This window comes from Culex pipiens, chromosome 3, assembly GCF_016801865.2.
Source record: "Culex pipiens pallens isolate TS chromosome 3, TS_CPP_V2, whole genome shotgun sequence".
In the NCBI taxonomy this organism is placed as follows: Eukaryota; Metazoa; Arthropoda; class Insecta; order Diptera; family Culicidae; genus Culex; species Culex pipiens.
Window position 1 is genome coordinate 100,446,129 of NC_068939.1, and position 25,946 is coordinate 100,472,074.

Genomic DNA, 25,946 nt, shown 5'->3' on the forward strand with positions numbered 1-25,946 from the left:
TTCGATTGCAAATTAAATTTTACATAAAAAAAAATAAGTCAAATTTGTTTTTGCATGAAATTTCGATTATTCACTATTTTTTCAAAAATACTTCTCTATGGCTCAAAAGTCTCTGGCTCAAAAAATTCTCGAAAAAAAAAAATACGTATTTTGGGAAATTGAGTTTTTGTGAAAAAAAAAAATAATAAAAAGATCGGCATTTTTTCCGTGTACCTATTTTTTTCTCAATAGTCCTTAACAATACCTTCAACTTTGCCGAAGACACCATTGATCAGAAAATTCACTCAAAAGTTACAGCTGTTTAAATATTTACGTACTATTTTTGTATGGACAGCAGCCAAAATTGTATGGAGACTTGTATGAGTGATCCAATGACACAAAATAGCTTCTTTGGTCATAGGGAAGGCCCCCACAAAGTTTGAGCCGAATCAAAAAATACAAATTAAATCCATTTCCGGTTTTAGTAGAGAATTGCTCAAGTCAGTTATGATATCAAGGTAGGCTTGAACATTTACACCACAGGTTCAACCTGGTTCAACTGCCATTTCCAGGTTTGTTTTGGTAGTTTTGTTAGTAAATAATTGTAATCAAATAATAAATAAAATGTTTATTTTAGATTTATTTGCATTAAATAATGTATTTAGTAAAATTCCTGGACATGAAAATATGATCTACAACGACGCCAGAAATTGTTAATATATTACAGAGACAAATAAAAATCTCAACTGCTAAGCCCTTGAAAATAATTTAAAAAACTACGCTTATGTGGAGTCTCTCCCAGAACCAGGATCAAGCTTATTTGTTCAAGAAATAATATAACTAATTTTATGGTTTAGATATTGTGAGAACCGGTTATCCTCCGGGAAGAATCCCCAACACCGGAGGGACTGCAGCCGCCGTTGCAGAGAGAATGTGCTTGCTGGCTGGCCGTCGGTCCATCTGCCGAACTGTCATTTGGGCTCTATTTACAGCGGCACACTAGGGTCCTGTACATCAAGGTTGGCATAATACTCACATCTTCCCTCTTCTCCGGGATAAAAGTTGAAAAATAACAAATCACTAACGTAATTTTCTCCAATTTGTTTCAATATTATAACAAAATAAAAAAGTCATCATGACTCCTAAAAAAAAGTTATGTTGATACTTAGACTGCGTATCACAACAATGTACAAAGACGCCTGGGAACATTTTTTAATAGAAGCGTAAAAGGACAATCGTTTTATGCTGCTACCTCCGCCAGGCTTAACCAAGATTGTCTAACCACTCTCTCTATCGAGAAAAATCTTAAATGTTACAAGTGTCCTTACAAAGCATACGTACGCGACTGTTCAAGGGTTATGACTTTTCCTTTATATCGAATCTGTTATTTGCCTAAAAAATGGAAACCATGTAAAGGCAAATAATTTTATCGCCTTATTCCAATTTTTCTATCTGTAGTTTTGATTTCTTCTCTTTGAATACTATTAGAAAACATGTTTTCTATTTCTTGAAGCGATCGTACCAGATAAAACTTCGTATAAATTTATCGACATTTTTAAGAAATTACTTGTATCTATCGAAATTGAATCACATTACTTTACCTTTGTCAAGGAAACATTTCTTATACAACCGAACTTTTGATGAATTATATGAAATCACCCCACCTTGTACAAGTAGTCCTGTTCGTCACGTGCATCTCTCAACGCGATCAATCCGTTTGATTCCCAATGATAACCAATCCTGCGTCCGTTCCAGACAAAACTTATCTCTTCCATGTATGTTGGTATATCTCCCACGTTTAGACCGAGTACCATGATTGTGGGTATCTCTCCCACGTTAGGACCGAGTAATTGGTTTATTGGGAATTGAATCCCGACTCAGATCAACAAAACTGAAATGTTATCATTGACACTAAAACATGTTAACATTCATTGAATAAAAATTGCCATTGAATCCGCTTTGTAAATGCCGGCTTCGATACACTTCGAAGTTACAGTTCAGCAGGCGTCCTATCACGTTTTCGGTTCAACTATTACTTGTTCCATTTTGTATCTACTTTCTCAGCTTGCCGTATAGCGCAATTCTTGAATGTAATGTGTTTCCTATAGGCGTCACATCGCGCTTTGTTCCAGTGAAACTTTCATAGAAATTCGTAAATGCGGTGAGTGAGCATTATAGTTCGTTCCGTAAATGTACAATTCCTAGCGTTCCTGTCCATAACCAGTATGATTTGTTAACAGACATTTCCAAGTGACCGTCCCAGTCCGCAGCCAGTCTGATTCGTGAATAGACATTTTCTAGAGGCCTTTCCAGTTCGATTCGTAAACAGACATTCTTCAGTTTTTATTTCCCGACGGCTCAAAGGTGCCGTCTCACCTCCAATTTCGCAATTCGTAAATGCGTTGAAACTTTCATTGGGATTTTCTTCCCGACGGCTCAAAGGTGCCGTCTCACCTCCAATCTCGCAATTCGTAAATGCGTTGAAACTTTCATTGGGATTTTCTTCCCGACGGCTCAAAGGTGCCGTCTCACCTCCAATCTCGCAATTCGTAAATGCGTACAAATTTCCATGGGACTTTTCATTCCCGACGGCTCAAAGGTGCCGTCTCACCTCCAATCTCGCAATTCGTAAATGCGTTGAAACTTTCATTGGGATTTTCTTCCCGACGGCTCAAAGGTGTCGTCTCACCTCCAATCTCGCAATTCGTAAATGCGTTGAATCTTTCATTGGGATTTCCTTCCCGACGGCTCAAAGGTGCCGTCTCACCTCCAATCTCGCAATTCATAAATGCGTACAAATTTCCATGGGACTTTTCTTTCCCGACGGCTCAAAGGTGCCGTCTCACCTCCAATCTCGCAATTCGTAAATGCGTTGAAACTTTCATTGGGATTATCTTCCGGACGGCTCAAAGGTGTCGTCTCACCTCCAAACTCGCAATTCGTAAATGCGTTGAAACTTTCATTGGGATTTTCTTCCCGACGGCTCAAAGGTGTCGTCTCACCTCCAATCTCGCAATTCGTAAATGCGTTGAATCTTTCATTGGGATTTCCTTCCCGACGGCTCAAAGGTGCCGTCTCACCTCCAATCTCGCAATTCATAAATGCGTACAAATTTCCATGGGACTTTTCTTTCCCGACGGCTCAAAGGTGCCGTCTCACCTCCAATCTCGCAATTCGTAAATGCGTACAAATTTCCATGGGACTTTTCTTTCCCGACGGCTCAAAGGTGCCGTCTCACCTCCAATCTCGCAATTCGTAAATGCGTTGAAACTTTCATTGGGATTATCTTCCCGACGGCTCAAAGGTGTCGTCTCACCTCCAATCTCGCAATTCGTAAATGCGTTGAAACTTTCATTGGGATTTTCTTCCCGACGGCTCAAAGGTGTCGTCTCACCTCCAATCTGGCAATTCGTAAATGCGTTGAATCTTTCATTGGGATTTCCTTCCCGACGGCTCAAAGGTGCCGTCTCACCTCCAATCTCGCAATTCGTAAATGCGTACAAATTTCCATGGGACTTTTCTTTCCCGACGGCTCAAAGGTGCCGTCTCACCTCCAATCTTGCAATTCGTAAATGCGTTGAAACTTTCATTGGGATTTTCTTCCCGACGGCTCAAAGGTGTCGTCTCACCTCCAATCTGGCAATTCGTAAATGCGTTGAATCTTTCATTGGGATTTCCTTCCCGACGGCTCAAAGGTGCCGTCTCACCTACAATCTCGCAATTCATAAATGCGTACAAATTTCCATGGGACTTTTCTTTCCCGACGGCTCAAAGGTGCCGTCTCACCTCCAATCTCGCAATTCGTAAATGCGTACAAATTTCCATGGGACTTTTCTTTCCCGACGGCTCAAAGGTGCCGTCTCACCTCCAATCTCGCAATTCGTAAATGCGTTGAAACTTTCATTGGGATTTTCTTCCCGACGGCTCAAAGGTGCCGTCTCACCTCCAATCTCGCAATTCGTAAATGCGTTGAAACTTTCATTGGGATTTTCTTCCCGACGGCTCAAAGGTGCCGTCTCACCTCCAACCTTGCAATTCGTGAATGTTTGTTTGAGTTTGAGTTTGAACGGGATGATTAGTCGCACCGTGTGGTGTGTACACGGACCACGCGAACCGGTGGCAGCGAAGCGTGTTTGTAGTCGGACATAGGCGAACCTGCCGCACGCTCGCTCGGTATCGCGATCTAGACTGACCAGATTCTCACTCTCTCCCCTGTTTGCACGTGTGCACACCCGAGTGACGAGTACGCGCAGAAGCTAGGCTACGACGCTGGTGCACTCAACGGGTGACACTGTTAGTGCGTGCTCACAGAACAATTCATTACGCTTTTCCAATATTAACCATCACCATCACTCCCACCCTGGTCGAGCTTTACCACATTTGCGCTTTTAAAAACTTCTACAAAACTTGGCTCATCGATCAATTAAATTTACGTGGGCAGCTGAAGGTTAGTAGCTGCCAACTCAAATCCAGCATCCCAACCAATGGTATTTGAGGGTTAACCCGGTCTTGTTCGCAAACTGCAACACCTCCATGGCATTGTCGAAGATGCGCAAACCTTCTCCTCTCCGGTTCCCTTCCACTCGAGAACAACAAACACACTTACCAATCCCAAAACGACAAAGACGCAGTTCACTCCGACGCGAAAACCACTAAACGCCACAACACTTTGAAATCTCCGGGTGTTGGGGATTCTCCTGGAGTCTCCAACAGGTCCCAGAGTACCACCGAAGAACCGGTGATCAACCGGCAGGATCGCCAAATGTGAGAACCGGTTATCCTCCGGGAAGAATCCCCAACACCGGAGGGATTGCAGCCGCCGTTGCAGGGAGAATGTGCTTGCTGGCTGGCCGTCGGTCCATCTGCCGAACTGTCATTTGGGCTCTATTTACAGCGGCACACTAGGGTCCTATACATCAAGGTTGGCATAATACTCACAGATATTAGCCATAACGGTATGTATTTTATTTTTTCTTCCCGCGGTTGTACATTTCAAAAGAAAAAAAAAATCACAAAAGGTTTGGAGTATTTTGTTTTTAAATTTTCAAATATTTCTACAGAAATGAACAATTAATGACATTTTCAAGTTATACATACCGTCATCAGGGGTGACATTGGGCCATGCACAAAAATACTGAAATTTGTATGACCCAATCTCTCCCCCCAGACCCAATTTCACCCCTGATGACGGTACCCTTAAAGACATATTATGTTGATTTTAAATAATTTCACATCCATTAAAACGATTTGCGAGGCATTGCTATATGAGGAACTGACTTGCCTTTATTTTGCATATGGGACAGCACGAAAGTCATATTTATTTTGGATTTTTTAGAACAAACACTACTTTTTTATTCAATAGGCTTTTGTTAAATTCATCTCATTTTTGACAAAAATACATACGTGTGGATCAATCGGACCGCGCGCTGGACGCACAATCCAAAGGTTGCTGACTCGAATCCCGCGGCGGGCGCTCTAAATTTCTAAGTTTAAATATCCCAAGTAACATTTTTTCCAGGAGTTCTACAAGAGCTCTTCAAGATAGCTACATCATAGCAGTTTGGACCGCGGTAGGATAAAATTCGCTTCAAAACTTCTTCAGGAGTTTGGAAGAGTACTTGAAGAGAGTTTTATCCTACCGCGGTCCAACTGCTTTGCTGTAGCTATCTTGAAGCGCTATTGTAGAACTCCTGAAAAAAAATGTTACTTGGGATGGGTATCCGGCGCCGTCGCTCTGTGCCGTACTCAAACACTTAGGAGCCCAGGATGGCGATGTCCTTGTAGATAAAAGGAAGACACTAGTGGTTGGTACTAGCATTAGTGGCCGACAGCTATAAAGTCAACTTCTTTTTTTTACATATGGGACGGACTTGCTTCGAGTGGCAGTAGATAGATATATTTAATTAATTTTGTTTTCGTTGCATCGGAAACGTTTTATAGTGACAATTACGATAACCATTTGTTATAATATATTGTGGCTAATGACCCAAGCATCTGTGCCAAATTTGAGCGAAATTTGTTGAGATTAACCCATTGGCAAATAAAATTATAGCGGTATAATAAACTTTTCACTAAAAAAATTAAATTCTTGGAAATGCAAAAAATGATGCAAGACATGTTTTTTCAGCACTCGTTGAATTTATCCATCTCGATTAGGGTGCCCAAAAAAGGGACTTTTTCTCAAAACCTCGCTCCACAAGCTGAATATTGTTCCTTGAGCTATTTTAGGACTCTGGGCCAAATATGAGCAAAATCGGTCAACATTTACCCATTGATACTCGAAGGTGAAGTTTGTATGGAAAAAAGGTGCAGGTGGTTATGTTCTACATGACCAATATGACAAAGAACTTTGTACAAAACTCCTAAAAAAATATTCTATTATATTTTATTTTTAAATCATTGCCTATTTATTTAATCCTGAATAATTTATTCCAATTAAATGTTTTCAATCTTTGGCACCTCTGTGGAAATAAATTGCCAAAACACGAAAATATTGCCAAAACAAGTATGGTTCGGAAAATGCCACGGAACCGGCCACTCTAGGTTGTGGCCACCACAATCAAAATGGTTATTTTCATGTCCAGTATCAAAAACCATGAATTTTGATACCCATATTGCCCCAAGTCGTATGGTTCGATTAATGTCCCCCCGGTAGAACCTTCCTCAGGGCACTGGCCACTCCGGGTGTGGCCAATATCCTACCAATGTGGTCCCAACCCCATTGCCCCAAATCATTCTGGTTTTCCGGTGACCTTCCTAACAATCTTTATTAGAACAGAATTCCTCCCAAGTTGGTGCACAACCTGTGTCTTTCAATGTGTGCGTGTGTGTGTGTGTGAGTAATAAAATTACCACCGTGGATCCGTCTTTGACGAAACCTCGTTAGGCACTGAAATTTTCTGAGGCTAAGTGCTAGCTTATATAGTTCGCATGAAATGTGGCAACATGGTGCAAATTTTGCCTCCTCTCCTGCTTTCGTGGAACTCTCACGCGAGAATGTGGCACCACTGTTGCCACATTTCATGTGAACTATATAAGCTAGCACTTAGCCTCAGAAAATTTCAGTGCCTAACGAGGTTTCGTCAAAGACGGATCCACGGTGGTAATTTTATTACTCACACACACACTCACGCACATATGAAAGACACAGGTTGTGCACCAACTTGGGAGGAATTCTGTTCTAATAAAGATTGTTAGGAAGGTCACCGGAAAACCAGAATGATTTGGGGCAATGGGGTTGGGACCACATTGGTAGGATATTGGCCACACCCGGAGTGGCCAGTGCCCTGAGGAAGGTTCTACCGGGGGGACATTAATCGAACCATACGACTTGGGGCAATATGGGTATCAAAATTCATGGTTTTTGAAACTGGTAATGAAAATGGCAATTTTTACCGGATTGACCGGATTGGCCACACCCGGAGTGGCCATTGCCCTGGGGAAGGTTCTTCCGGGGGGAAATTTACCGAACCATACGACTTGGGGCAATTTTGATACCCATATTACCCCAAGTCGTATAGTTCGGTAAATGTCCCCCCGGTAGAACCTTCCCCAGGGCACTGGTCACTCCGGGTGTGGCCAATCCTGTCAAAATTGCCATCTTCATTACCAGTTTCAAAAACCATGAATTTTGATACCTATATTGCCCCAAGTCGTATGGTTCGGTAAATGTCCCCACGGAAGAACCTTCCCCAGGGCAATGGCCACTCCGGGTGTGACCAATCCGGTCAATCCGGTAAAAATTGCCATTTTCATTACCAGTTTCAAAAACCATGAATTTTGATACCCATATTGCCCCAAGTCGTATGCTGCCCATAATTGAAAATTCGGCTATTATGCCAAATCAAGTATTCCGAGAAAAACGCGTTTTAGTGTTTGTGACAAAATCTCCGTCAAGGCAATTTCCCATAAGAGTGGCATATTAGCCATTTGGTTTTTCGCATCGGCAGCCAAGTCTAAGAACTATTTCAGTGAAATTCAAGTTCCAGGAGATGCGTTGGAACATCCTCTACCACCTCGTGCTAATATCTCGTTTTTGCCAAAAGTGGATATTAGCCGTTTTTTCAATGGTGGGCAGTATGGTTCGATTAATGTCCCCCCGGTAGAACCTTCCTCAGGGCACTGGCCACTCCGGGTGTGGCCAATCCGTCAAAATGGCCATTTTCATTACCAATTTCAAAAACCATGAATTTTGATACCCAGATTGCCCCATGCTGTTTTGTTCGATTGCCGTCTCCCGGTAGAACCTTCCCCAGGGCAATGGCCACTCCGGGTTTGGCCAATCCAGTAAAAATGGCCATTTGCATTACCAGTTTCAAAAACCATGAATTTTGATACCTATATTGCCCTAAGTCGTATGGTTCGGTAAATGTCCCCCCGGAAGAACCCTCCCCAGGGCACTGGCCACTCCGGGTGTGGCCAATATCCTACCAATGTGGTCCCAACACCATTGCCCCATATCATTCTGGTTTTCCGGTGACCTTCCTAACAATCTTTATTAGAACAGAATTCCTCCCAAGTTGGTGCACAACCTGTGTTTTTCAATGTGTGCATGTATGTGTGTGAGTAATAAAATTACCACCTTGGATCCGTCTTGGACGAAACCTCGTTAGGCACTGAAATTTTCTGAGGCTATCTGTTAGCTTATATAGTTCGCATGAAATGTGGCAACAGTGGTGCCACATTCTCGCGAGAGAGTTTCGCGAAAGCAGGAGAGGAGGCAACATTTGCTACGTGCTTTCTGCCAATCAGCAGCCGGGATTTTTCCTGCATTCATTTTTTATTTTCATCTTAACTTTTAAGTACTTTAACAAAGTTTTATCAACTTTGTGAGGTAGTCAACTTGTACTTTAAGTCTTCCCCTTTCGTTTGGTGGGTAAAACATAAAGATTGTTTGAATGGGGGGGAAGATATAAGCATTTGAAAAACGACACAAATCGTTACACTTTCGCTTCGCGAAATTTTGGATTGACACCCGTAGATAGTGCCCTTAGGACAAAGTTCTTTGTCAAAAATCGAAAAAATGTATGGAAAACCCAACATTCTTACGGTTTGGTTTGCTCGGTGCGCTACTTCCATCCAAATATTCCTAAAAGTGAGATTCTTATTGAAAATTTAATGCTCTACAACTTTGTTGAAAATACCAAAGCTGTAAAACTCGACCCTGAAAAGTTATCAGCGATTGAAAAAAGGCATTTTCGTATGAAAAACTTTTTTTCACCTACTTTAGGCTCGGGTATCAATGGGTTAATCTCAACCAATGTCGCTCAAAATTGGCACAGATGCTTAAAATTACTCAAAAAACCGTTTTCCGCTTGTGGAGCAGGGGGTCATTTTTTCTGGGCACCCTAATCTCGGTACATCTCGTTGGGTTAATGTACTCGTGCTGAAAAATCTTCTTTTGGCAAATTGTCGCATAAACTGCTTCTTTTATGTTTATTTTTTTAACATGACTGGAAAAGTTTCAAAATATTTTTTAAATATTTTTAATCAAGTCTAGATCAACGGAAACAAAGGTAATTCACTGGAAATACTTTAAAATATTGTTCATAAAATTTAAATAGTTTTCTATATGCTGACATGCCCAATTAAAATTACTAAATGCTATCGATAAATAAGTCTACAACTGTTCCACTATTTTCATTACCAACATTGAATTTCCATATACCTATTCTTTTCTGGACAAAATTTAAAAACTCCTGGAAAAATCCCAGGAAATCCCAGTATGGACGGATTATCCGTGTTATTGTTTGATTTTCCGGGATAATCATTCGGAGTTTTGGATTCATTAGGATTGCTTTAGCCAAGTTACTCCAAAAACTGCTTCTGGCTATGAATAATGAGTTCCTTGACTAATGAACAAGACATTACATGGATATCCCGAATATAAGCTCGTTTGGAGGAAAACTCGAGCAGTCCAAGCCAAGTATATTTTCCATACGAGTATAAAGTTAGTTTTTTTTTACGCTCCTCGCGTAAAAACGTTAAAATTACGAAAACGAGACTTGGCTTGTATCATTAAAATTGTGATAACTTGTTAACATACCATATGGTCAAAATAGGTAAGCTCTCGAAATAATTCAATGTTTTGCAATGTCTGCAAATGTTGTTGAGCACTTTCCTAACACAGATAGGAATGTTATGTTCCTAGATTGCTTATAATTTTTAAAGGAAAACTATAGTTTACCAAAACTAACATTACTTTGTAATACCTGTCGATATTAACTGAACTATATAAATAAACGGCATTTCGGTTATCACTACACAACATAAAAACAGATGTCAAAGTCGCATGCACATCACCTTTGTGAGAAAAGTTACTTAATATTACACACTGCATGTGCTGTTTTTCTAAGCAAAATTAAAGTTGCAACCCATGGGATTCAAACCCAGAACCAACAGTGACGACTGGTGCCCTAGACCGCTCGGCTATCACACCGATGAAGTGTGAAAAGGATGAACGTTTGAAAAAAGCCTGACTTGAGCTTTAAATTTCGGTCTAGGAGGTTCCCCATACCGATGGGCCTTATTTTTCAAATAAGAAAAATATGGCATTTTTTTTTCAAGCAGTTGATGTGGCAATTATGTATAGCAAAATAACTATTTCTTGATGACTACTTAGCATTTATCCAAAGAAATCACTCACCATATACACGATCCTGTCTCCCAGCTCTGATCCACTCTCCTGCACCTTAATGAGGTAAACGAACCGTGTCGAGTTGCTTTTCGCACGCACCGCATCACGATACTTTGCACTTGGGACACTTTTGTCAATGCTTCTGCGCACTTTGCCCGAAATGCGCTTTTGATCAGCGACATTTTTCTGCATGCTTTTTCCGCCGCCGCCACCAACAGATTGATGATTCCGGGAAATGCCATTCTGCTGGTCGGTTATCCCATTGGGGACTCCATAGTGCGATGATGTCGTATTTCCAACACGAACCTCAACCACCAGACTGGTGCTATCTCGACAAATTAATTTAATGTGGAAGGACAGCTTGACATTTTGCTCCAACATCGGGGTGCGTTCCAGAGCACCATCCTCCGAGCATAGCTTATAACACGATTCCAGTGACTGGAAAGAGAAAATGAGTAATCAGGTAATTATATTTGATACGAATGAGATCGTTAAAATATGCTTTCATGAGAATTTATGAATATTTTTAGCACACATAATAATTATTTTTCCTCTCAGAAATCAGACATTACGTAATTGTAAAATTGTATTAAACGAATCCCAATATTGAGACCGATTGGCTATTAATTTGAGTATCCCCAATTTCAAATGGGGTTTAACACGTACAATCGTTGTTTTTTCAAACACCCAGTATTCGAAGAAAAATCTCAAATGGAATTTTAAGTTTTTAAAGCTTACTTAAATTTTTTTATCATTATTTTATCTCGATTGCTGCTTTAAACACGTCCCTGCACGTAAGACCTAATCTCACCCCCCAGACCCAATGTCACCCCTGATGACGGTACCAGAATGTTTGCTATTATTTGATCATAAAAAATACATTAATTTCACCATTTCATGTATTCAATCTTTAAAAACATAACTCAAGATACTTGTTATAATTTGAAAAAGTTTTGATTAAAAAACTTAAAAATTAAAAAAAAAACATTAGGGTGGTCCAAATCCGGGCTTCCTTAGGGCTACGCCCTGACATCAAAGATTGATCCATCATTAGGCTGAATTCCAAATTTAAGCTCATAAACGTAGCATAAAAACATGTATGAGATTTGTTTTTTTTTTCTTTTTTGTGTATAGAGATTTCAACTGTTATAAGCTATCTTGTGACAACGGCCATTGAGTACTTTTCGAAAAAAACGATTTTTAAAATTTGATGTAATTATTTTCAGAACTATGCATAATGGAGTCGATTTTTCGAAGCAATCGGTTCGATCAACCAGTTAAAAGATACAGTAAACAAGGTAAAAAATAAAGCAGGAAAGCACATGTCACAAATGTGTCTTAAAAGTGAAAAATGTACAGCGTTTCAGAAGTGTGCACAGAATTTCTCGTACAAACTAAAATAAGCTTAAATCAAAAATTTCCAAAGCAAAAGAGGCAATGCAACCTTTAAAAAATGTGTATCTATTTTCCAACAATTTGACCTACGTCGTGTTTGGATGTTCCAAAAAATGTTAATTGTCGTCGATTTTCGTAAAACCACTTAAAAAAAATATAACTTAGCGCCACTTCAACCGATTCAACCGAGTTCTCTTGGACGCAAATGAAGGTAAGAAAACCATTATGAAGTTTAAAATAATTAGCCTTAAATTTAAAAAGTAAAAAAAATAAAATTTAAAAAGGACGTTCAAGATATAAAATGCTGTCTTGGGACCAAAGAGCCTAGTTATAATTTTTTTAAGATACTTCACAACACTTTTTGGAAGTAAATGAAATTATATCCTTTCTTACCTTTGGGGCATCATCCTCCGTCAGACATTCAGCAGCACACGAGCCTATTCGGTACAGGTGCTGATCTTCCTGTTCATTGTGCAACAATAGTTTATCACAGTTGATATTGTTGGAGAAAAACACGGTGATGCAAAGAACTTGCACATATTTCAGAATTATCACTTGCATTTTTTTTCCTCCTTGGTTCACCCTTCTTCGTAAGAAACCTAATTCACCCAACCAAAAAAAATGCGTTTGAGATCTACTGCACCACGTGACACACCTTTGAGCACATGTCACTAACCATTAAGAAGAATCTTACAAAACGCACATGTAATGATTAAAAACGCCACTGAACGAAGCACGTAACGCAGCTTTGTACAACTGCTGCTGGTTTAATTACTGGTGAGTATGCCTTTTTTCTGTTTCGACCTGGCACAAGCTACGCACTGCAAACGAGCTTGTAATTGATGTTTACCGAACCTGTCACTAACGAGAACGCAAGATTATCCTTGGAAGATGATGTTGCTCAATAAAGTTGGTTTCTGCAAATTAAAAAAAAAGAGAAAAAAATAGTTCTTGAAATTATAAATAACCCTCTAGAACCCAACCCCGCCTTTAGACGGGCATCGATTTAAAAAATTGCCAAAATCCATTTTTTCAACCAATTTTTGATCTTTAAAAGGCATTGGAAAGAAGAACTCTTACAATTTTAGAAATTTTATGGGTTGGAAGTTTTACTTGTTTTATGTGACTTTGCGATATTTTTTCTAGTGTCCCAGATAGAGGGTGACGATTCTCGAGATTTTCAATTTCCTGGGAATCGAGAGTTGAATTTTGCAATTTCCCGGGAATTCCCGGGACCCGGTATTTTTTTTTTAATTATGCCAATAGTGCCAATAATTTATAAAGAAAAGTAATAAATGTGTTTCTTTTCAATGAATTCAGTTACCATTGAGCAACTCTCTACGAAATCGGCCGATTTCGACCATTTTTATTTTTTGTATTTTTTTATTTGACTTAAACTTTGTGGGGGCCTTCCATATGACCAAATAAGCTATTTTGCGTCATTGGTTCAGGGCAAAACATTGAATATTACGCCCATTTAAAATGCTAGTCTTGATTTAAAAAAAATCAAAATATTTTTTTCGAAAAAATCGGAAAATTTTACGAATGTTTCATGTATTAACATTGAAAATCGGACCATTAGTTGCTGAGATATCGTCATTAGAAAATGGTGGGTTGTTTTGGTGAGATTTAGAAAACTTCAATTTTCGTGTTTCTTTTTCTTAAAGCGGCTCTATCTCAGCAACCCGAGGTCCAATCTTCAATGTCTCTTAGACAATTTTATAGCAAATTTTCTGAACTTTTCAAAAAAATATTTTTAGAAATGGTCACTCATGGTCACTATTTTTAAAAATCGAAAAACTGCAAATATTTCGCTAAAATCAAACATTCGGTGGCTATATCTTGAAAACGGAGCCCTTTATCAAAAAATCTGTAAAGTACTTTTCGATTGCAAATTCAATTTTGCATTAAAAAATAATGTCAAATTTGTTTTTGCATGAAACTTCGATTTTTTCCAAAAATCACTATTTTTTCAAAAATTCATAACTCAGCGGCAGATTTTTTGACCATGTTTCTCTATGGCTCAAAAGTTGCAGATTTTTGTCCCCTAAAACATATCAAAAAATCTCGAAAATCAAAAAATACGTATTTTGGGAAATTGAGTTTTAGTAAAAAAAAAGTTGATTAAAAAATCTGCAAATTTTTTTTTCCGTGTACCTATTTTTTTCTCAAAAGTCCTCAACAATACCTACAACTTTGCCGAAGACACCAAATTGATCAGAAAATTCACTCAAAAGTTACAGTTGTTTGAATATTTACATACATTTTTGTATGGACAGCAGCCACAATTGTATGGAGACTTGTATGGGTAAACCAATGACGCAAAATAGCTTATTTGGTCATAGGGAAGGCCCCCACAAAGTTTGAGCCAAATCAAAAAATACAAATAAAAACCATTTCCGGTTTTGGTAGAGAATTGCTCCATTAATTCATTCTTATTCAATGAAACGTTAATTAGTAGCCTCATTATGTTCGGGAATTGTCTACCTTTAAAGGAGAATGGGCAAATTTGTATGGGAGCTGGTCCAAGGATGTACACGAACGGGACCAACTTTTTTCGAAAGATCTCGCCGAGACATGAAAAAAAGTCTTCTGGACCAACTCTCTAAACCCCGGGGTTCAAAAGTTACAAGTTGTTGAAGTTTGAGCATTTTGGGTTAAAATGTACAAAAAATCGTATTTTTGCTATTTCTAAAATCATTCATAAAATCTCCGTTTCATTATGGATTTCGATTTTCAAGACTTCATTCGACGCGTATCAGCAAAAACTATGAGTTCTGATATGTCTTAGCATGATTGAAACATGATTTATCTTGTTTTTATCCGTTTGAACCGTTTGTGCAAGAGGCATCCCATAGAAACAAGTCGAAACTTCAAGGTTTTGAAACCGGATCCGACCCAGACTGCTGCAGTGAGTATGGAAGGCTTCAGTGCAATGTTGTAACAACTTATTGGGATGGTCTGAGTCATCCGAGAACTCCTTGGAGTTAAGACCGGTGAGTCTACCGCCGTAACAAGCAAGATGTCGGCGGTTTTTGACCACGGATCATACCCGCATGGCTTCAGTGAGTATGGTAGACTACTATGCTGATGTGTTGGAGTGTCCTGGGTTCTCCTAGGACTCCCTGGAGTTAAGATCTGTGGGTCTACTACCGTAACAAGCAAAATGTCGACCGGTTTTGACAACGGAACATACCCGCATAGCTTCAGTGAGTGTGGTATACTACTTTGCTAATGTGTTAGGATGGCCTGGGTCATCCAAGGACTCCCTGGAGTTATGATCTGTGGAGCTACAGCCGTAACAAGCAAGAGGTCGACGGTTTTTGACCTCGGAACATACCCGCATAGCTTCAGACAGTATGGTAGACTGCTTTGTTAATGTGTTGGGATGTCTTTGGTCATCCTAGGACTCCCTGGAGTTTAGATATTTGGGTCACTGTAACAAGAAAAAGGTCGATGATTTTTAACCGCGCATCATAACCGCAAAGATTCAGTGAGTATGGCTGACTGTATTGCTGTTATGTTGGGATGTTCTGGACAATTCCAGGGAGTCCTTGTAACAGCCGTAGACCTACAGATCATAACTCCAGGGAGTCCTAGGATGACCCAGGCCATCCTAACACATTAGCAAAGTAGTCTACCACACTCACTGAAGCTATGCGGGTATGTTCCGTTGTCAAAACCGGTCGACATTTTGCTTGTTACGGTAGTAGACCCACAGATCTTAACTCCAGGGAGTCCTAGGAGAACCCAGGACACTCCAACACATCAGCATAGTAGTCTACCATACTCACTGAAGCCATGCGGGTATGATCCGTGGTCAAAAACCGCCGACATCTTGCTTGTTACGGCGGTAGACTCACCGGTCTTAACTCCAAATAGTTCTCGGATGACTCAGACCATCCCAATAAGTTGTTACAACATTGCACTGAAGCCTTCCATACTCACTGAAGCAGTCTGGGTCGGATCCGGTTTCAAAACCTCGAAGTTTCGACTTGTTTCTATGGGATGCCTCTTGCATAAACGGTTCAAACGGATAAAAACAAGAGAAATCATGTGTCAATCATGCTAAGACATATCAGAACTCAAAGTTTTTGCTGATACGCGTCGAATGAAGTCAAGAAAATCGAAATCCATAATGAAACAGAGATTTTATAAATGATTTTAGAAATAGCTAAAATACGATTTTTTGTACATTTTAACCCAAAATGCTCAAACTTCAACAGCATGTAACTTTTGAACCCCGGGGTTTAGAGAGTTGGTCCAGAAGACTTTTTTTCATGTCTCGGCGAGATCTTTCGAAAAAAGTTGGTCCCGTTCGTGTACATCCTTGGACCAAATTTGCCCATTCTCCTTTGTTTCTGAATCTGCAAATACAAGATCGTTTCTTGAGCTTTTTGGGACTCAAATTGTAGTTTAAAATGTTTACGAATCTTAATTCGTACTGAGTGATTTTTCAAAAATTGCACAAACTTGTTAACAGATTTTTGTGATGTAAAAAAATAGCTAATATATAATTTCCCAGTATCGGGATATTTGCAAAATGATAAATATCGACTCAAAACAACAATTTAAAATTGTTTGACCTTTTTAAGGTCAACTGTAAATATTCATTGAAGAAATAGTTTTCAGGAAAATCCGAATATTCATATGTGGCGGACCTTAGCTTCACAAAGATTGCTAGAGTTTTTTTTTAAATTTAAAAATGAGGTTGCTGCGAAACACAAAATGACTTATTGACATTGAAAAAGAAAATGACGCTGATACAGCGAAATTAACTTACATAGCATTACAAAAAAAACTAGATTAAGTAAATTATACTTATCTTGAAAAGGCTTTTCCCTCTTAGAAATAATAAATAGAAACAATAACTGCTAAGTATGCTTAAGTTAAAATTAACACTTTCTGAATAAGAAGATTAGAGATGCATTGGTTTATTGAAACTTGAACATCCAATGACAAAAATAATTTCGAATTTTTCAAATGTTTTTCTGATTAGTTTATATAACTTTGCTTTGATATTTATAAGTTTAAAATTTCCCGGGAGTCTAAACCAAATTTCCCGGGAATCGAGAAGTTCAAAAATGATCGATTTCCCGGGAATTTTTCCCAGGCATTCCCGCTCGTCATCCTCTAGTCCCAGACTATTCCTCTACGCATTTTTTATAATTTAAATGATAATGGTGCCATTATATAGCAAAAAATGTGGAAAACAAGCAAAAAATTAAAAATTGACTGTAAAAACATGAAAAAAATAGATAGGCAATATGTAATGATAGGAGGTGGTAGAATAGGCCAAATACTACCAAAAACAAGCATAAACTATACAAGATAAATTCAAATTAAAATACTAAAAATGAAACAAGAAAAACATAAAACAAGAGAAGTCAAGTTTTTTGTAGAACAAAAGTTGCTCAAAATGACCTCCTAAACATGGGAAAAATAAAAATCATCGAAAAAAAATTTGGGCAGTAGAGGGATAAACTATATTTATGCTAGGAAATTAAATGCAATAACGTATACAATAAAACTTCTTGTAACACAACGAAACCATAACATTCAACATATTAAACCAGACAGTTACTATTTTATCTTCGTTGTCAATTATATTCAATCATTGAATAAACCGAGAAGTAAACAGTATATGAACACCGGTTACAGTTTTAAATCGAGTCATTTTCCCTTATCACATTTGACTTTGTCATGCATCAAAGAATCAATGATATTTAATTATGCAGCTGCCTGACCATTATCAATACTATTTTTGTGAAAAATTAGTGAAACATAAAATTTTAATAAACTTTGAAATAAAGATATATAATTTTAACAATAACATTTTGCTTTCCATGCGCACTCTTACTGTGACTCATTATTTCATAACTTAAGAAATTATAAATCCTTTTGGTGGATTTGTCTTCCAAAACGAAGCAAAGAGCACAGCAGTGGATAAGATATTCTATATCGATTCTGCATACAGATGCAATGTTTTCAACGCAATGCAATTTTTTCACACCTCGTTAACTTTTTGTTTAATATCAAGGTTGAATAATTATACACATGGCTTGAAGGTGTTATTTTCATCCTTTCATTCCAAAATTTAAAACTATCATATCGACGCTGTCGTGCTATCATGTCGCACCCGCCATTTCGACGTTCCGAGAAAAACGCGTTTTAATGTTTCACCTTAAAAATAAACAAAAACGAGAGCACGCAATGTAAACAATGAATATCACGTTTTGTTTTTTTTTTTTTATATTTATTCAGATTTTCTTTTCCATGTACATTTATTCAGTTAAAATAATATTGAGTGTCCAATCACAATCGATGACTTTTCACCTCAATTTTAAATACTAGCAACTTTCATTTATTTATGAAATATAGTGCTTTCGCTATTCAGTGACTTCAAATGTAGGAGGTCCTACATGTACAAAAGGGAAAAGGGATACCTTAAAACTAACTTATAAACTATATAAAGAGCGGATCAATGCAGCTGAAGACTGCAATGATTTTTGTCGAAATGCATCAATTATCTTATTGGACATAACATCCAAAGTGTCAACTTCGGCTATTTGATGAAGTTCACTGGTGCTGAACCAGGGAGGAAGTTTCAGAATCATTTTCAGAATTTTGTTCTGAATCCTCTGAAGTTTTTTCTTCCTGGTTAAGCAACAGCTTGTCCAGATCGGCACAGCATAAAGCATGGCAGGTCTGAAAATTTGTTTATAAATTAACAGTTTATTCTTGAGACAAAGTCTAGAATTCCTGTTTATAAGTGGATACAAACATTTAATATATTTGTTACACTTAACCTGGATACTTTCAATGTGATCCTTGTAAGTAAGATTTTTGTCAAAAGCAAGTCCAAGATATTTCACTTTATCCTCCCACTTTAAATTTTCCTCATTCATCTTTATAATGTGATGACTTTTTGGTTTAAGAAAATCAGCCCTTGGTTTGTGAGGGAAAATAATAAGTTGAGTTTTTGCAGCATTTGGAGTAATTTTCCATTCTTTCAAATAAGAATTGAAAATATCCAAGCTTTTTTGTAATCTTCTTGTGATGACACGAAGGCTTCTACCTTTGGCGGAGATGCTTGTATCATCAGCAAAAAGTGATTTCTGACATCCTGGGGGCAAATCAGGCAAGTCAGAAGTAAAAATATTGTATAAAATTGGACCCAAAATGCTTCCTTGAGGGACGCCGGCACGTACAGGTAGTTGATCAGATTTGCTATTCTGATAACATACCTGCAGAGTACGATCCGTCAAATAATTTTGAATTTCAATTTTGCAATCAAACCTTTATGCCAAACACTGTCAAATGCTTTTTCTATATCTAGAAGAGCAGCGCCAGTAGAATAGCCCTCAGATTTGTTGCTTCGAATCAAATTTGAAACTCTCAACAACTGATGAGTAGTTGAATGCCCAAGGCGAAATCCAAACTGCTCATCAGCGAAAATTGAATTTTCATTAATGTGCGTCATCATTCTATTAAGAATTATTCTTTCGAATAATTTACTAATAGATGAAAGCAAACTAATGGGCCGATAGCTTGAGGCTTCAGCAGGATTTTTATCCGGTTTTAAAATCGGAACTACTTTGGCATTTTTCCAACTACTGGGAAAGTATGCCAAATCAAAACATTTGTTGCAAATTTTGACCAAGCTACTTAAAGTTGCTTCAGGTAATTTTTTTTATTAAAATGTAAAAAATGCCATCCTCACCAGGGGCTTTCATATTTTTAAATTTTTTGATAATAGATTTTATTTCATTCAGATCTGTATTAAAAACTTCATCTGATGAAAATTCTTGATCAACAATATTCTGAAATTCTATTGAAATTTGATCTTCAATAGGACTCAAAACATTTAAGTTGAAATTATGAGCACTCTCAAACTGCTGAGCAAGTTTTTGAGCTTTCTCCCCATTAGTTAATAGAATATTATCACCATATTTTAAAGAAGGGATTGGTTTTTGAGGTTTCTTAAGAACCTTTGAAAGTTTCCAAAAAGGTTTGGAATAAGGTTTAATTTGTTCGACATCTCTTGCGAACTTTTCATTTCGCAGGAGAGTGAATCTGTGGTCAATAACCTTTTGCAAATCTTTTTGAATTCGCTTCAGTGCAGGATCACGAGAACGTTGATACTGTCTTCGGCGAACATTTTTCAGACGAATCAGAAGCTGAAGATCGTCATCAATAATGGGAGAATCAAATTTGACTTGGACTTTAGGAATAGCAATATTCCTTGCATCCAAAATTGCATTAGTTAAAGATTCCAAGGCTGAATCAATATCAGCTTTGGTTTCTAAAACAAAATCATGATTGAAATTGTTCTCAATATGATGCTGATACCTGTCCCAATTAGCTTTGTGGTAATTAAACACAGAACTATTGGGTCTGGTAACTGCTTCATGAGAAAGTGAAAAAGTTACTGGAAGGTGATCAGAATCAAAATCAGCATGAGTCACTAAAGGACCACAATACTGACTTTGATTTGTCAGAACCAAATCAATTGTTGATGGATTTCTAACAGAAGAAAAGCAAGTTGGCCCATTCGGGTATAAAACCGAATAAAGACCAGAAGTGCAATCTCTGAATAGAATATCACGTTTTGTTTGGTTGACCATTCAGTGCGTTGCCCCGAAGTTTGGTTGAAATTGGTTGCTGGAGTCCCGAGTTATAATTACAAATGTTTACGTTAGTCTTACTTGTACGTGCGTCAAACGCATCCTGACCTGCAATCCCTTTGGCCAATTGTCGCACTTTCATCAATTTTCAGGGAGTGAAAAGATAGCACGACAAGATTGAAACTTCTTTCGTATGAAAAGTGACATAAATCCGCGGAGCTTTTTTGGTTTTTATTGAATATCTCAGGATTTAAATCGAATTTTGGGGATCTGCGAAGGTCAAAAGGTGAGGCATTGTGAGCTGCACAAAATGGCGTTCTTAACTCAATTTGGCCCAAAATACACGTACGACAAGTTAGCACGACGGCGACGATATCAACGCCGTCTTAGTTGCTTTTTGACGTTCCGAGAAAAACGCGTTTTAATGTTTGACCTTGAATAAACAAAAACGAGAGCACGCAATGTAAACAATAACAAACACGTTTTGTGTGGTTGATCATTCTGTGCATCGTCCTGAAGTTTGGTTGAATTTGGTTGCTGGAGTCCCGAGTTATAACTGAAAATGTTTACGGTAGTCGAGCTCGTTCCTGTGTCAAACGCGTTCTGACCTGAAATCCCTTTGGCCAATTGTCGCACTTACATCAATTTTCAGGCTGTGTCAAGATTTCCGATAGCACGTCAAAATTGAAACTTCTTTCATATGGAAAGTGACAAAAATGCACGGAGTTTTTTCGGTTTTTATTGAATATCTCAGGATTGAAATCGAATTTTGGGGATCTGTGAAGGTCAAAAGGTGAAGCATTGTGAGCTGCACAAAATGGCATTTGGACCAAAATGCTTAACCGTACAAAATGACATTTTGAAATAAATTTGGTTATGTCTAAAATTAACTCACAGTTTAAAATTTTTGTGTTATAAAACATAAGAAAAAAGAAATCCAGAGTTTTTTTTTCGAAACAGTCCTATAAACATATGAAACTCAATAGCTTCTAGGACCTTTCTTTAAAAAAAACTCTAGAAATGGTCAAATTTGAATGTTCCAAAAGTGATACATTCAAACAAGGCAATTTGGAAACGCCTTCTTAGAAAACAAAATGAAAGTCTTTTTCATTTGAAAAAAAATCGTGAGGTTGAATCGGATTCGCGGTACATGACAATACTTTGAAACACACATTAAAATCTCGTTTGTAACACAATTGTTATTTTGCACAATAATCGAGTTTGATGGTAGCTTTAGTTGTATATTCGCAACATCAATTTACGCTCTGATCTATTCAAAAGGTCAAATGGTTCTCAATTTCAGTCCTCAGAGTCAGAGCACCCAGTTTCAATGTTTCATTTGGTGGCAGTTATTGTTCACAAAGCGATAAAGTGCAGGGCACTTTATTTTACGAAGACAATCTAGAATACATTTCAAGCCGGGTAAAATTTAATTTTCGACTGTTGCTTTAAAAGTTTTTTAAAGATTTTACTCGTTTCTTGTCAGATGGAAACAGCAAAAAAAACCGTCGTGTATTTCACACAACAACAGAACAACACATGGTCTCACAACAACACAGACGCTTATACCACTTTGTCCTAGAAAAAACACATCACATTTAAATCGTTTTATAATTATTCACACAAAAAAAAATTACACACTGTTTCCATTTTTTTTTAAAGTTTACCTTGTGTTCCACTATTTCAAACAATGAGCCAGAAAGAGTATCAAAATAACTTTCGCGAAGATGTTTGCCAAACATTCTGATTGTAATGTTAGGTTACATTTAGCACGTTATTTTGCTTCCTTCAGTACACACTGTACCTTTCTTTGACTATCCATTTGATACTCTGAATATTTATTTCACCCCGATTAATTCAAAAATTTAAATTCAACTTTTGTTTGCGGTGATCGGCCTTGTTCCTTCACTATCCACACTGTTGTGTTGATTTGTTCACAGCACATATTTTCCGATTTGCTCTACAAATCTAAACACTGGTTTCACTCTGCCGAAAAAAGATATATTCAAAAATTGTAACGATTGGAGCGAGCACCACCAATTGTGCGAAGGGCCTGATCACATTACATAGTAGGCCATACACGGATGTTAGCGCGCACGACCAACTATATTTTTCGGACCGGCTACTTCGATTACACGCACGATACTGACTGCTTTGATTGGACATTGGTTCGATGGATGGCCTGCCGATAGGATATGGATGGATATATGGGCACATGTGTGTTCACTGCAAGTGACACACACAAATTAATCTTTGTCCAACACATGGACACACGGCGTGTTTAAAGGGATACTTTAGGAAAATTATGTTGGCGCTTTAAACCATACAAATGAATTTCTAGAAGTATAATATGTCGTTATTATGTTTTGAATACTTGCCCGAGATATTATGTGTGGACCATTCTCTGGGCCAAATTGCTTTAAGAGCGAGTTCACCAGTCTGCCTGAAATTTTCAGGGGCTTTTTGTACATATAAAACTAGCATCTGGCCTTAATATGAGCTCTCTAAGTCAACGGGAAATGGAGCAAATCGGGACACAAAGTTCGAAGGTTCAAAAATGTCAAAAATCTTAAAAATGCTGTAACTTAGGCAAAATTCAATTTAATTTCAAAATTCAAAATGCATCTGAAAGGGCTTAAAAAATGCAACAAAATGCGGACCGAAGCATCCCAATTGGTTAAATCTAAAGGGAGTGATGTGAATTTTTGTTAAAAGATTGCACAATTTTCAAACTCATATACAAAAGTGTTCCATCCAGATATCAACTCGTTTCGACCAGGAGCTTGTAAGGGACATCTGAGACTGCCTTATCTGAGACTGAGAACGCTTTGGGTAAGGCAGTTTAACATATTAAATAGACACTTAATCTTCAAGTGATTCTTTTGGTTGTAAAATTTTACTCGGGGGATCTAATTTTCCGTTTTATCATGTTCGCATTCCTGAGACAATTTCACAATAGAAACATGCATAAAAACGTTTATTTTCATCAATTTAAACCCTTTAAAAAATTGAAGTTAAAAAAAAAACTTCGAATCACATTTATTGAAAATCAAGTTCATTTCCAAAGATACTAGATGTCACCAGAAAAAAAACAGCTTCTTAGTTTTTTTTAGCTTTAATTTTTTAAAGGGTTTAAATGGATGCAAATAAACGCTTTTATGCATGTTTCTATTTTGAAATTGTCTCAGGAAAACGAATATGATAAAATAATATCCAGAAAATGGGATCTAAGGGGTCCCCCGAGCAAAAATTTACAACCAAAAAAATCACTAAAAGTAAAAGTGTCTATTTTATGTGTTAAACTGCCTTACCCAAAGCGTTCTCAAACTCAGATGGTAGTCCCAGATGTCCCCTACAAGCTGCAGGTTGAATCAAGTTGATATCTGGGTGGAACACTTTTTTATTAGAGTTTGAATTTTTTCACTAAAATCCTAAAATACCAATAACTCTCTTTAGATTTAACCAATTGAGATGCTTCAGCCCGCATTATGTTGCATTTCATTCAGATGCATGTTGAATTTTGTAATTTAATTGAATTTTGCCTAAGCTACAGCTTTTTTTTAAAAGATTTTTTACGTTTTTGAACCTTCAAACTTTGTGTCCCGATTTGCCCCAAGTTCCGTTGACCTAGAGTGAAATTTTCAGGCCGATTGGTGATACAAAGGGTTATGCCCTGTTCGTGGACTCGCTCTTAAATCAACGAATAATATTAGGTTTGACTTGAGAAATTCAAGGATTTCGAAGTCTCTTCTAGTAACATTTTTGTGTTTCTAGATTAAATGTTCAAAAAGTCCTATCTGCATAGGAAACTCATGACTCATAGGTTGCTTTAAAAAAATTCACTAGATTTAAAAGAATACTTCTTAATTTTTTTACTTTTAAAAAACATTTCAACTTTAAATACCGTTATCAGGGGTATGCGTCGCAGCTCGCGACGCCCGAGACGCCATTTGATTTTGCCGGGGTCGATTTTTCGAAAAAATGCCAAGCTCTGAAGGTCTGTACCGAGCTCCAGGGTGCTCCAAACTTCAATGTTATTTATAGGATCTGGCCTACACGCCTTAAAGCTAAGAGTAATTACAGAGGATCTTGTGTGTAAATGTTAGTGGTCTGCTTCCGATGCAAACCAGAAACGACGGCTTTGTGTGAAGGCGAGTCATACTAACTGAAGGAAAACTAACTGGAGGAAAACTAACTGAAGAAAAACTAAATGGATATTTTGGAATCTAAGAGGAACTGATAGATCGGATAGAGAACATCAAAGTCTAGTTGAGATAACGCGTCTCGCATCGGGATTTCTGGTGGTTTTCCCCGGGCCCTGAGGGTATCTTTGGAGTTGGAGTTTGGAGCCATCGGTGAAGAATCTGTTGTTTGGAGGAACATGGCTGTACTTTGATGCGAAGATCAACGGTACAACTCCCCGCAGAAGATGGTTAGGGATACCGCGAGTATCGGCTTTCATGGACGTATCGAAGTCAGGGTGCTGCTGGTTAACGGAGGCGTGCGCTGTACCGTTTTGCTCGGGCTCCACTCCCACGATGATATGAAGTCATAATATAGAAGCATGCGCCGAGACTCAACGTGAAGGTTCAGCAACGTTTCAAAATTGGCAATTACCATTTTATTCCTGTAATCACACCGGATCAGGAACCGGTAAGACAGTTCGTAGTAACGAGTTTGCAGAGGCAATCCCTTCAAAGAGTAAATCAGCTCACTGGGAATACTGACCGGTAGGGGATGGGTTTCGACTAGCGGCGTGCTGGATTTCCAATCCAGAGATCGTGAGTTCGATTCTCGTACCAGGATGATGAAGTTTACTCCCGCCAAGACCTCGAGGGTCATGTTGTGAGTTGAGTGCATGCAACCCAAGACAATGCGAAGACTTCGGTACTGTATCCGCTGGAGAACCAACAAACGTGATTGCGCAGCTGATTGGAAGCAGGAACTGCCATATTCCAGTACCGAGAGTATCGTTGTCTTGTACAGTCGAAGCAGGTCAGAAGGATGAGCACCCCACCGATTGCCAGAGACGCTTTCGCTTCAGGTAGTTAATGTGCTTCCCCCATGTTCCGTTTTGATCAAAGATGGTAGCAATCGTCGATATCGCTGACGTAAAAGTAACAAAAGGTTGGACTAAGGCGTGAGCCTTGTGCCAAACCCATGTAACTTATCCGCATACCAAGTAGCAACTCATTACTAGTCTATTAAGCTCATGCTGAAGTACCATGCGTCTCCTTAAACGAGAAGCTTCTTGTATGCTTTCAAGGAGACGCACGATACACTTTAATTATACTCACGCAGAAAAATGT

The 25,946-nt window shown here is 38.2% G+C and overlaps 1 protein-coding gene across 1 annotated transcript in view; it reads right to left on the reverse strand.

Moving 5' to 3' along the window:
• LOC120431058 (tyrosine-protein kinase receptor torso-like) overlaps positions 1-22,785 on the reverse strand; it is a 51,349-nt gene extending 28,564 nt beyond the window's left edge. Inside the window, exons 1-3 of the mRNA XM_052709733.1 lie at positions 22,305-22,785; positions 12,404-12,927; positions 10,625-11,053 (exon numbers count right to left, since the gene is read on the reverse strand). Of these exons, the coding sequence (XP_052565693.1) occupies positions 10,625-11,053; positions 12,404-12,571 (597 nt within the window). The 5' untranslated portion in view covers positions 12,572-12,927; positions 22,305-22,785. The remainder of the gene's footprint in view (positions 1-10,624; positions 11,054-12,403; positions 12,928-22,304) is intronic.
• Positions 22,786-25,946: the final 3,161 nt, after the last annotated feature.